The sequence below is a fragment of the Hippopotamus amphibius genome, chromosome 1 (genome assembly GCF_030028045.1).
Source record: "Hippopotamus amphibius kiboko isolate mHipAmp2 chromosome 1, mHipAmp2.hap2, whole genome shotgun sequence".
Lineage (NCBI taxonomy): Eukaryota > Metazoa > Chordata > Mammalia > Artiodactyla > Hippopotamidae > Hippopotamus > Hippopotamus amphibius.
In genome coordinates this window covers 36,717,289-36,731,125 of record NC_080186.1, presented here as the reverse complement: position 1 = coordinate 36,731,125, position 13,837 = coordinate 36,717,289, and the positions used below count along the sequence as shown (strand labels likewise).

General features: G+C 38.8%; 1 protein-coding gene across 3 annotated transcripts in view; it reads left to right on the top strand.

The window, feature by feature from the left end:
* Window positions 1–13,837, top strand: part of EIF2B3 (eukaryotic translation initiation factor 2B subunit gamma) — a 142,729-nt gene that overhangs the window by 42,175 nt on the left and 86,717 nt on the right. For all 3 annotated transcript variants that reach the window (XM_057708806.1, XM_057708797.1, XM_057708817.1), the window contains exon 4: window positions 12,996–13,155. In XM_057708806.1, coding sequence (XP_057564789.1) covers window positions 12,996–13,155 — 160 coding nt within the window. The remainder of the gene's footprint in view (window positions 1–12,995; window positions 13,156–13,837) is intronic.

The following is a 13,837-nucleotide window of genomic DNA, read 5'->3' as shown; positions in this document are numbered from 1 at the left end:
CAGTGAATAAAACAAAGTCCCTGCCCTTATGAAGTTTATCGAGTAGATTAGAGGGAATGTGATCCAGTGTGCAAGTGGGTAGGTTTGCCTTAGTTTGGAGGAGGGACAGTTAGTTAATCCATTACTACAGACAGAATATGTAATATGTAAAGCATTAACAGATTACAGACAGAATAAGTAATATGTAATGCATTAACAAAATTACATTTGTTAATTTTGTGCCACAAAGGTATTCGGGGCTTTTGTTTTCTCATTGAAATAAGAAATGAAGCCACCAGCTAAGAGTAAGGAAGGGAGAAGATTATTGAAGTTTTAAGGAAGGATGAGAAGATATGAAATCATCTCAGAGGATGTAAGAGTAAATTGACTAGGGAAATGTATTGCTGGACACTGCTAAGAATCCTCTTGAGATTTGGATTATCTATTTAAAATAAGTCTAGCCAATACTATTATGAGTTTTTTCCACCTATGTTCAGCTTCTTGGATTCAGGTGAAAAGCAGGCAAAGAGCTGGGATTTATCCAGCACTGGAGCTTTGCCAGATGAGTACAAGGCAGAGTGGTGAGGAAGGCAAAGATGTATATGCGGGAGTAATTATAGTGGTGGACCACCATAAGCTGTGTAAATAAGGTCAGCAGGGGAATGAGGATGTGAAAAATCAGTGTAGTGAATGAATTGAGGATCCTCTTAGAATCAGAATTGTTGGAGTCAGAGTACCAAAGTAAGTAAGTTGAAGAAATAGGAAAAGGTGGTGGTCAGAGAGTAGGATGTAAGCTCAATGAGGACAGGGATTTTTATCTTTTTTGTCCACTGCTATATCTCTAGCCCCTAAAATAGTACCTGATCATATTAGGGGTTCAATATGTGTGTGTTTTATGAATCAATAGGATATTTTAAAATGAGACTTTGGAGATAGTGCAGTTATTGGTAATGCCAAGGAATATGGTATAACAAAATGATTGAGTTAGGTGGAGAAAAAATTAATCAGAGGTGAGGTCAAGGAACTCTAACAATAAGGATGTTGAAATTATTGAGGTAATAAAAGAAGGAATGAAAGAAAGGAAGATAGTTCTAAAGTCTTTTTAAAGAAAAATCTTAATAAACATTTATCAAAGTTATGTGTGCACATCATTTAAAGAGTTTAGCAGTTCAGAGTTTGTGCCCGAAAATATTAGTCCCCTGTCCCCCTCTCCTCATAGCCTTTTCCATAAAGGTAACCACATTCTCTTCTTTCTCCTTCCTGCCTTCCTTCCTCCCTTCCTTCCATGTTTTGGGATGCGTTGGGTCTTCGTTGCTGCATGTGGGCTCTCTCTAGTTGTGGAGAGCAGGGGCTACTCTTTGATGAGGTGCACAGGGTTCTCATTGTGGTGGCTTCTCTTGTTGTGAAGCACGGGCTCTAGGCGCACGGGCTTCAGTAGTTGCAGCACGCGGGCACAGTAGCTGTGCCTCACGGGCTCTAGAGGCAGATTCAGTAGCTGTGGCACACTGGCTCAGTAGTTGTGGCTTGCGGGCTCTAGAGCACAGGCTCAGTAGTTGTGGCGCATGGGCTTAGTTGCTCCGCGGCATGTGGGATCTTCCTGGCCCAGAGATCAAACCTGTGTCCCCTGCATTGGCAGGCAGATTCTTAACCACTGCACCACCAGGGAAGTCCCACATTCTCTTCTTTTAGCTAATTATTTTGGTTTTTACCTTTGTACTAGTATCTCTGGATAACATGCTTAAATAGTTACTTTCCGTTTTAGACACTAAGGTAAGGATTTTGATTCATTCCCTACTATGAAAGATGAGGATTTTGCTCCTTCCAATATAGTTATATTATAATTTTGGAAGATCAATATTTAGTGTTTATTTGATTATGTAGTTTGACCATGTAAACTGTTGAGTCTGGTGGTCATCTACAGTTTTTTTCCTTTACCACACCATTTTTTCCCTGCAAGGCAATAATCATAGCTTGTCTTATCCTATGCTTAGTTTTCTGTGAACTTATTGATTGACCCCAACCTTTTTACTAGTTGTCTAATCATCTCTCAAGATATTTAGACTCCTCAGCTGTTCTATCAGCTTCATCTTCCTAAGGAAGTGTCTCCCAGAGAAGTAGTGATTGCCTTCCATGCTTGGTACTAGTTATCATTCTGTCATCTCTCTTCACCATCCTGAGGATTTACTTTGCCTCTTTTCTTCAGTTTCCTGGAATCCATATTTTCCTTTTTCTTGGTTTACTCCCCTTGTTTTTCTGAAAAACATACTGACAAAATTTATTGGGGAGCTAAAAGTTTTGAGACTTTGCATGCCTGGAAAAAATCTCTTTATTCTACCCTCATACTTGATTGATAGTTTGACAAGGTGTAGAATTCTCAGTTGAAAAGCTGATCCTTAAGAATTACAAAGACAGGACTTCCCTGGTGGTTGGGAATCCACTTGCCAATGCAGGAAACACGGGTTCGATCCCTGGTCTGGGAAGATCCCATGTGTGGCAGAGCAACTAAGCCCGTGCGCCACAACTACTGAGCCTGCACTCTTAGAGCCAATGAGCCACAACTACTGAGCCTGTGTGCCACAACTAATGAAGACTGCACGCTAGAGCCTGCTCTCTGAAACGAGAGAAACCACCACACTCAGAAGCCTGTGCACCACACGAAGAGTAGCCCCCAGTCGCTGCAGCTAGAAAGCCCTTGTGCAGCAACGAAGACCCAATGCAACTCATTAAAAAATTAATTAATTAATTATTTTAAGAAAGGATTATGAAGGCGTTGCTCCATTGTCTTTACCTTCCATTGTTGTTAAGTGCTAAGCTTTTGTAATTACTAATCTTTTGAATTTGATCACCTTTTCCTCTGGAAATTTGTATCATCTTTTCTTTGTCCCAAGTATTCTGAAATTTCATGATAATGTACTTTCATGTGCATCTGTCTTATCTATGTGAGCCTTCCACTCAGTGAAACCTTTCATCTTGGATATTCATGTCCTTCAGTTTAGGGGAACTTTAAAAAATCATTTTGTTGGTGATTGTTATCTATTTTTTTCTGGTTGTTTTTTTTTTTTTTTTCTGGAAACTTACTCTTCTGATAATGGATCTCTTAGACTAGTACTCTAATTTTCTTATCTTTTCTCTCATATTTTCCATTTCTTCATCTTTTTGCTCAAGTTTTGTGTATGGATGGGGCATGTCCACTGTGAGCTTCACTGTAGGGTGATATGGTAATGTGGTTGGGCTCTTTCAGGGGAATCTCTTATATCTATATCTTTAGGTTTTTTTTCTCTTGGATTACTGAGGTTTCCCAGAGATAACTGTTAAATTCTCCTGCCTGAAAGGTAAAGACCTTACTGCTGGCATTCTAGGAAATGAGTGAAGGTCAGGGCTGGGGTTGGGGCAGGGAGGGGAAGTGGGTGAATCAGAATCCTGTATGCATTCGTTTTTAAATCCCCCTTTTCGCTAAGGTACATCCCCTCTCCCTACTGCCAGCTGTGATTATGCTTCCCCAGGCCAGATATCCTCTATTTTATTCTCTTCAGCCATCTGCCATGGTGGGACCTGTGCAGTAGTTGGGTTGCGCAGTGTAGAAAAGAGGGATCTTTCAAAGGGGTCTTTTTTATTTTAATTCCTCCCTTCCCAGCTTTCTATTCACATCAGTTTCTGAGTCTGGTATACACTGAATTGGCTCTCAGTTTTCCTACGACTGACTTAGGAGTCATTTTTTATCAATGTTGTTTCCTCTCCCATTTTTCCTGTTTTTGTGCATTTATGCCCATTTAAAAAAATCCTATTACTATTATTCCATTGATGTTTTGGGAAAGGGAAATATAGTTGTGCCTCTTCAATCTATCATGTTTGCTTAAAACTTTCATGGTCTCTAAAGAAGGAGATGAGGTGACAAGGGCCTTCTATAGCTGACTGCAATGAGGAGGAGTAGGTGATTTTGTCTTTTGTCACGTGCTTCATGTCACGTAAGGAGGTGAGAGAAATAGCCTGGGCATGACAGTGAGTAAAAAGTTTACCTGCTCGACCTCTGGGCCCTTTGGTGGGAGGACAGTATGGAGGACAGAGAAGGTGTCCTCAGCAGTTCCTTTGGTGCTTTTATAATCAAGAGTGATAGATTCTTAGGACCTTAGAATTAGAAAAGGTTTAAAAGACATCTAATCTAGTCTTTTACCCTCCACAAAAACCTATTCTTGACTATTTCCCGTGGAGATTATGCTAGGCTGTGTTTGAAAACCTCCAGTGGGTATTTCTCATGAGGTTCTAGATATTAGAAAGTTTTTTTGTAATGTTGAATTCATCAGTGCTCATGATTTGGTTTGGTTTGGTTTGGTTTTTTGGCCGCACTACATGGCATGCGGGACCTTAGTTCCCCAACCAGGGATCAAACCCGCGCCTCCTGCAGTGGAAAGAGCAGAGTCTTAGCCACTGGACTTCCAGAGAAGTCTGTCATCAGTGCTCCTCTTAAATTTCTACTTAAAAAAAAAAAAGTATTTATTTATTTATTTATTTATTTATTTATTTATTTATTTATTTTTATTGGCGGTGTTGAGTCAGTGCACACAGGCTTTCTGTAGTTGTGGAAAGCAGGGGCTACTCTTCATTGTGATGCTTGGGCTTCTTGCAGTGGCTTCTCTTGTTGCAGAGCACGGCCTCTAGGCATGCAGGCTTCAGTAGTTGTGGCATGTGGGCTCAGTAGTTGTAGCACACAGGCTTAGTTGCTCTGCAGCATGTGCGGTCATCGCAGACCAGGGATTGAACCCATGTCCCCTTCATTGGCAGGCAGATTCTTAACCACTGAACCACCAGGAAGCCCTTAAAATTCTACTTTTTTTTAAAAATAAATTTATTTATTTTTTTATTGGGTGTGTTGGGTCCTCATTGCTGCACATGGGCTTTCTCTAGTTGTGGCAAGTGGGGGCTACTCTTCATTGTGGTGCACAGGCTCCTCATTGTGGTGGCTTCTCTTATTGTGGAGCATGGGCCCTAGGCGTGTGGACTTCAGTAGTTGTGGCACATGGGCTCAGTTGTTGTGGTGCACGGGCTCAGTAGTTGTGGCGCACGGGCTTAGTTGCTCCTCGGTATGTGGTATCCTCCCGGGCAGGGATCAAACCTGTGTCCCCTGCATTGGCAGGCAGATTCTTAACCACTGCACCACCTAGGAATTCCCTAAATTTCTACTTTTTGATCCTATTCTATTCTTGAGCAGTCAAAACACATGATCTTCCTCTTCCAGTGGCAGCCTTTCAGTTATTGGGTCCCCAAGTTCTTTTCTTCTCCTGTTTAAGTATTGCTAGTTCCCATGATTTTCAGACCCATCAGCATCCCTGTAACTTCCTCTGACCTCTCTAATTTGTCAGTGTCTCTTTCAAAATGTGATGTTCAGAAATGTGGTCTGAACAGTGCAAGTCACAGTGGTATTACTTACATTCTATGATCTGGAGGTCATTATTATAAGAAATTTATTAACTTTTTATTGAAGTGTAATTCATTGACTTATAATATTATATTAGCTTCAGGCTGTACAGCATAATGATTGATATTTTTATACATTACAAAATGATCACAGATTTATTAATTTCAATAAGAGCAAAGTCTTACAATCATACAGTACTTTACAGTTTTCAAGTATCATATATATTATTTTGAAATACAACCTATCTTTTAGTTTTTCATTGACTGTGATGTAACATGGGTATGTATAAAGAGGACATAGATTCATTTAGTGCCACTACTGTTATTGGGGGGGGGGGGGTGTTTTGGAAGGCAGCGTGATGGCAAAGGGGCAGATCACATACTATTTCTGAGCCTATTTTTTTGTCTATAAAATGAGTTTAACTATATTGATATTTTAGAGTTACATGAATTTAGAATTCAATTAAATAAAGTATGTGTAAGAGCTTTGTAAGTGGTAAAATGCTGTCCAATTTTAAGTTACTTGTCTTTGCGATCAACTTAGAGATAACATAGCCATTGACATCCAGTTGAACTGATGGTAGCAAGTAGAGTGTAACCAGTTTCCAAACTGGAATCTTTATGGATCGGAATTCTAAAACTATATGATTAGTCAGGCTGTTGCTGAACAGGTGTTCAGAGACACATCCTTTAATGGATTAACTTGGATCGTAACATTCTCTTTAACCAGAATGGTTAGCTGGTTATGGATTTCTGTGCCTAACTGACTTGATTAACTGAGAATTGCCATACATACCATACATGGATTACTACTTTTGAATTAATTCATTTATTTATTTATTTTAATTTATTTTTTAATTGAAATATAGTTGATATAAATATTATATATTACAGGTGTACAGTATAGTGAGTCACAATTTTTAAAGGTTATACTCTATAGTTATTATAAAATATTTACTATGTTCCTATGTTGTACAGAAAGAATTCAAGTTTAATTAAATGTGCTGAGCCTCAAAATTATACTTAACATGATTTAATCTTTCATGATGATTCGCAAAGTGGATTAGAAACTCAGGACTTTAAGGTCACCACCATTATTAATGCCACTGAACCCAGAGCATAGCTCTAGATAAAGAATTGAGAATAGCTTGACCCTTGTAATTACACAATTTTTTGGCATGAAGGACTTTAGAGTTGGTGCAGCCCTCTCATCTTATAGATGAGGAAACTGAGGCCCAAAGAGAGGATGATTTATCAAAGTCACATGTGGAATTAATAGGAAAAATGAACATGTCTAATCTCAGAAGTTACTTTTGGGGGGGTGATAAAACCCTGATCATAGTTTCTTTTTGTTTTTTTAACTTGTTAATTGTTTCTCATATTGTTATAAACTCCCCTCTTTCACAACCCTCTGCTGATCTTCTTCCAAGCTTTCTGGTTTCTAAGTAAACTAGACACTATGTCATATACTTCAGAATAAAATTAATATTCAAGTTACAGGCAGAAAATATGTAATGTAAGAGCATACTCTATGGTCTTGAAATGGGGCAATGATACATTTATCCTGTGGAGTATTTGTGTCTGACACAAAGAAAAAGAATGAAATTATTTAATATAAATTCAGAATAATAAATTATTTCAAAGTGAAGGTTTGATTTGAGAGAACAAAAAGTCTGTTATTTCTCTATTAATATCAGTGCATTTGGTGATTAAAATTAAATCACAGATATCTAAATTCTAGAAGAGAAGTGACCAACATTTTTATGTAGAACTCATTTAACAGAAATGAACACATTCTCAGTTTTTAGCTTCACACAGGAAAGATGAGTAGAATTCTTCTATTTGTTTTTAACCTGAAGAGGAAGGTGAATGAACTAAAAATATTATGACTACAAATGTTGAACCTACATTTTAAAATTATAAATCCAGCATATCACCCTCTAGCCATGCTGTTCAGGACAGCAGCATCTGATTTCTTTCCTTTCAGGTATCTCTGCCTTTTCTTCTTTGGAGGCAGCAGGTTCGTTCCCTACCTCATTGCTTTAGGAAGCTGCCAAATTACTTCTGTGATCCCTGTCCTAACTGAACAGTCACAGTCTCTGCAAAGGGTACTCAGCTCTGTCAGAAAGTATGCTGTTTCTAAACATCTAAAATTGGATGTTTTAATCTTTGAGTCAATTTAAACAAGAAGGAGGTAACAGGAAGAGTGCCAACATTTACTGATGCTTTTGTTTGCCAGTACCAGATTGAACTCTGGGGATACAAAGATAAAAGAGCCCCTTATGAAGCTTGAAGTCTTGATGGGGGAAATATGTAATACAGTTTAGTGATTTAAGGTCAGTAATGGATCAGAAAAGACGTCATCTCTAGATGAGATAATACATTGGCTCTTCCCTTTCTAATGACTATGACAAGACCGAAATCTTGATGGATGAATGTTTGGTGGGATGGAAAGAGAATAGGGAATGCATTCTTGGAAGTTTACTCTAGCAAATTAACATTAACTATGGGGAGGGAGGATTGTGAGAGAGAAGGCTGAATTAGGTAGGTGGAGTCAATTTTGAAGACCCTTAATGTCATGCCAAGGAATTTTTTTTTTTTAATTGGCTGCATTGGGTCTTCGTTGTTGCGTGCAGGCTTTCTCTAGTTGCTTCAAGCGGAAGCTAATCTTCATTGCAGTGCGTGGGCTTCTCAGTGCAGTGGCTTCTGTTGTTGCAGAGCATGGGCTCTAGACGTGCAGGCTTCAATAGTTGTGGCACACGGGCTCAGTAATTGTGGCTTGTGGGCTCTAGAGCACAGGCTCAGTAGTTGTGGTACAGGGGCTTGTGGGATTTGGGATCTTCCCAGACCAGGGTTCGAACCCGTGTTCCCTGCATTGACAGGCGGATTCTTAACCACTGCGTCACCAGGGAAGTCCCCATGCTAAGGAATTTGAACTCAGTCCTATAGAGCAATGATCTCCAAAATGGAGTGTTCTCAAAGCCAGAGGGTGTGCAGGATGGAGTCCCAGAGGAAAATATTAGAATCTCTAGTTCTTTTAATTTTATCTCTTCTTTTAAAAGTATGTGTTTCTGTATATGTTATAGAAAGAGTGTATTATATCGTTTATAGTGATTTGTGTGTTTTGAGTAAATTTTTAAAGTGGGAATAAGTGGATAAGTGTTTATCTTTTTTTGTTGTTGGAGAACACTATTTTAGGGTGTCTTTAAGCAGGAAAATTAAATAAGCAGTGGAAATTGGAATATGGATTAGAATATGGGAAAATTGCGATGAGAGAGATCAGTTAAGAAACTGGAAAAGTATTTTGAGGCCTGAACTAAGACAGTGCAGTGGAAATAAAAGAGGAGGACTTGGGGCCAGTGGAATGTGGGGAAGGGGGACAGGGTAGGAAAGAAAGGACTTCAGTCCTAGGCTATGGCTAGCTTTCTGACTTCAGATCCTGGATGGTGGTGACACTATAAGCTAAGGAACAGAGAAAGGATATTTAAATTCTAAGCTTAAAGATTATCACATTTCCTATTTACATACTAAGTTGTTCATTCCTTCCTGCACCTGCTGGTCCAAGCTTAGTTAAAACAGAATGGCAGTTGGCCTTTTGCTGAGCACTTCGGGGACTGCAGACTGGGAATCTTTTCCAAGCATTTTCAACCAAAACTGAGCATAGTGAGGTCTCCATTTGCAGTTAGCCATCAGAAATTATTAAAGCACAAAACTACTCTTGAAGATTGGATTGGGATTGGACCACATAGGAAGATGTAAATTGTGACCATTCACAGTCACACCAGGTAGCTGAAATCATTAGCTCTGTATGGGCAGGGGTGGGGTGTAGGGTGGTGATTTGGATCATAGCCATTGTTTGTGGAAGTGCTGAGGGGATAAAAACGTGGTAGTTACCTTGCCCTGACAGTTTTTTTCCAGGGGAGTGTGTTTTTCTTTCGCCTTGCCATAGGAAATTGTTTGCCAGATTGTGTTATTTATAACAATCTGTCATGGAACGCTGCCAGGAAAAGAAAAGAGGCTATTCCCAGTAGCTCTCTCCACCTCCTACCCCACCATTGCCACCACACATGCATACATCCGGTTTTGTTTTTTTCTTCTAATTTTACTCAGTGGTTTTGGCTTGATTCAAAATGTTCTTATAATGACAGATTTCTGGACTTTGCCAGGGCTTGGTAATTGGGTTTTCTAAGCTTTATTTGTTTGCTTTAGCCAAGACTAATTGGCAGCAGTTTGAGTTTTGAATTCCTGGGTATCTTGAATACTAAAATGCTATATCTTCTGCCTTCCCTTGAAGACCTTGTGTGTTTCCATTTGGTGAAAAATGCACATAATTGCTGTCCCTTAGAGCTGTGCTTTTTGCCATTGACATTGCCCTGGTTCCTCTAGAGGAGCAGGCTTAGGATAAAGCTCACTGAGGACTGTTAGAAGAGTGAATAGGGAGATCTGTGGAGATGCCAGTTGGTTTCTGCAGAAGTTGAGGCATACTGTGGTGTTAGAAAAGAACTGGTTGCCCAAAACACAAGTTAGCTGAGGATTGGTTTGTCCCAGGAACTTTCAAGTTAATTGCATTTCAGATATACAGTTGCTTCACAGTCCAAACAGTCTGTGTTTATTCATGGTTTGTCATCACCTGTGATTAGAAATACTTCTGGCTCTTAACAGTTTTTCCACTTTCTCTCTCTGGGCTCCAGTTAGAAGAACATTTGCATTTCTAGAATGGTCTTTGCATTTTTAGAATAAAAACAATAGTCATTTATTTTCTTACTATTACAACTTTTATTTAAAATGTTAAGAAAATAGTATTATGAAGATGTAGGTTTTCCTTTTAGACTTTAGTTTCTTCTTCCAGGATTTCTAGCTTTGGAAACAAAGTACAATTTGTCAGCAAAGACTTCTTTGAAAGTGGAGTTGCAGAGAGGATGTGAATGTGTTCGGTCTTAGTGAGAGTGGTGCATTCTCTGGGAACAGAGGCAGGAAGAAAGCCTGATGGAATAGTACCTCCAACTGTATCCCAGGCCCTGCCCTTTCAGACTGAAGCCTTTCTTTTCACACTGAGAACAGATGGCAACCAGACATTGGGGGGAGGGTTCTGTTCCTTGTGTTCCTTGGGGATTTTACATTCAGCTTAGCTAAAAGTCATCTAAAAGCAAAGAGAAAAATGAGGCTGCAGACTGTTCACAATAATGCAGGACTTGTTTGGCATTCACTATGGTGACAGATTTATTTTTTGCAGATATTTAATGATAACAGCATTTATTTTCCAAGACAACATTGTCACCACTTCAGATGCATCTGCATTTGGGGTTGTTTTCTTCACTTTGGAGTACACTTAATAATTCAGTTTATTGTGTAACAGTCAGCTTGCAGAAATCAGTCTTCTTATTAAAGAAACTTAGAAAAATAGAAAGGATTTTTTTCTTCAACAAACTGTCATTTTCATTATAATGAAATGGGGCAACTTCTCTACTGTTGTAGTGACGTGTCTTTAGTAATGGTCCTTGCTTCCTGCCTTTCTAAGCATTGTTAACAAGAAGTAGGATTCTGCAGGCTATTTCTTCCTTAGCTTGCACATATGTGGGCTGACTTGTTAATGTTTGATGGCTCCTGGGTGGTGAGTTGCAGGCTTAGGAATTTTTTTTCCTAAAAGGAAGATGTTTATAGGAATTTTTTTTTTTTAAGCTTAGTTAAGATCCAGAAAGATTTAAGAGAGCCTTAAGGAGAAGAGTAGAAAAAAATCCAAATTTGAACTTCTTAAACTCAAGAGGCCTTCAAAAGGAATTGTTTAGGCTATAGATAATGAGTTGTATGTAGAAAAAGAAATGATGGTTCTGGTACAGATTCTGTATTCAGAGTAAGAAATCGCAGGCAGTAAGATAAGGCATTCTGATGGTTGAGTCTCACTTTCTGAGCAAGTGTGATTCTTTTCTTTCCTTAGAATGTAAGTTGAAATTATCTATATTTTCCCCCAAAGCAGGAATCTTGATTTTATTATTATTTTTAATTAGTTAATTTAATTTTTTTGACCGTGTTACGTCTTTGTTGCTTCATGGGCTTTCTCTAGTTGTGGTAAGTGGGAGCTACTCTTCATTGTGGTGCCGAGCTTCTCATTGCAGTGGCTTCTCTTGTTGTGGAGCATGGGCTCTAGGAACGCGGGGTTCAATAGTTGTAGCATATGGGCTCAGTAGTTGTGGCTTGCGGGCTCTAGAGCACAGGCTCAATAGCTGTGGCACATGGGCTTAGTTGCTCCGTGGCATGTGGCTTGAACCTGTGTCCCCTGAATTGGCAGGCAGATTCTTAATCACTGCACCACCAGGGAAGTCCAGGAATCTTGATTTTTTAAAAAATGTTATTTATGTATTGGCTGCGTTGGATCTTCATTGCTGCACAGGGGCTTTCTCTAGTTGCAGCGAGTGGGGGCTACTCTTCGTTGTGGTGCCGGGCTTCTCATTGCAGTGGCTTCTCTTGTTGCGGAGCATGGGCTCTAGGCACATGGGCTTCAGTAGTTGTGGCATGCAGGCTCAGTAGTTGTGGCACATGGGCTTAGTTGCTCCGTGGCATGTGGGATCTTCCCGGACCAGGGATCGAACCCGTGTCCCTGCATGGCAGGCGAATTCTTAACCACCGTGCCACCAGGGAAGTCCCCAGGAATCTTGATTTTAAATTAAAATCTTAGAAAAGTTGGAGCCACTTACAAAAACTTCCATGTAGGTATTCACTTTATTCTTAAATCTGGAATAATTTAGCCCAGTGTTTTTCAGACTTTTAAAAATAGCAGAACCTGTACTGTTATGAGGATGAAATGAGTGCTTTATATTTATATTATAAATTGTAATATAGATTATATTATAATTGTTTATTAGCTAGACTGATTTCCTAAAGAGGGGCACATTATAATATATTTATCCTGGTATTTATTTCCTAGCATTATAGCAAAGTGACTGCTTTACTTTTTTTTTTAATTAATTTTTATGGGAGTATAGTTGCATTACAATGTTGTGTTAGTTTCTACTGTACAGTAAAATGAATCAGCTATACATATATATATCCCCTCTTTTTTTGATTTCCTTCCCATTTAGGTCCCACATTGCTGTGAAGTAGAGTTCCTTGTGCTATACAGTATATTCTCATTAGTTATCTATTTTATACATAGTATCAATAGTGTATATGTGTCAATTCCAATCTCCCAAAGTGATTGCTTTAAAATGAAGTATTTCATAACCATATTGAATCATCAGACTTTGCAAAAGTGCTTTTTGAGCTGTAAAGGGATGTATAAATTTAAGATCATTAACTCCATTGTCATAGAAATAGACAACGTGGTAGTTTTCATACTCTGTTGCTTAGAGCCCAGAATCCCAGAGGTGCTTCAGGGTCAGCAGCAGTAAGGCACACACAAAGGGGAGGTAGGAATTCCAGACCCTCCCCCAGCAGAGTTCAATTAGAACAACCCTATTTATTTTACCTATTCTACTGCCGTAAAAAAGTTTTGAGGACAAGTGTCCAGTTTGTGTGTGCTTCTAAGATATTGTACATTTATCCTGTGATGATTTGTGTGATCCATTGTCCTTTGTGATATTGACTTTTCCCCCTTCTCCACTTGACAGACAGATGTACTGGTCCTGAGCTGTGATCTGATAACAGATGTTGCCTTACATGAGGTTGTGGACCTGTTCAGAGCTCATGATGCATCGCTTGCCATGTTAATGAGAAAAGGCCAAGATGGCTTAGAACCAGTTCCAGGTCAAAAGGGGAAAAAGAAAGCAGGTAAGAGGACTGGAGTTTGATCTATTTGTTAGGTTCTTTTAATTATTATTATCATTCATGCTTTCACTTAAGAAACATTTATTGAGAACTAACTCTACTGCAGGCACTGTGCTAGGGGTTGATGGCATAAAGTCAAATAAGACACTGTCCCTGATTTGAAGAGGCTTATAACTATTGATTAGATTCTGTACCATCCAAGAGGTTTTTGTCTGCAGAGAGGAGCACTCAACTGTTTGCGTTGTGTTTAAAGTGCAAATAATTAAATACGTATACCTAAGAAACCAAAAAATCTAATTTAAAATCAATTTTTAAAAAATAAAATTTGATTACAGATTAGATCTATTTAAGCAGTTAAAATTACTGTTACAAATTTGTGATTCTTTTGAATACTCCAATCACCCTAAATAGCCAATAAACAAAATAGTAGTTAACCATGCTTTGTCTTCTTAGGATTGCAATATACTGATATTTCCTGGGATTCTAACAGTGAGTTATTTTTTTTAATCTTCAGAGAGTTATAGTAATCTTACCAGACCAGAAAGAAAAGGAATAATACTCTAGTCCAGCCAGGGTTATAGAATTTGGGTTATAGACTTATTATTGATATTTAGTTGAGCCATAGTTCATGATTGCTTTTCCCAGAGTATTTCAAACCTGAGTCACTGTTTCTATGACTGGGCTA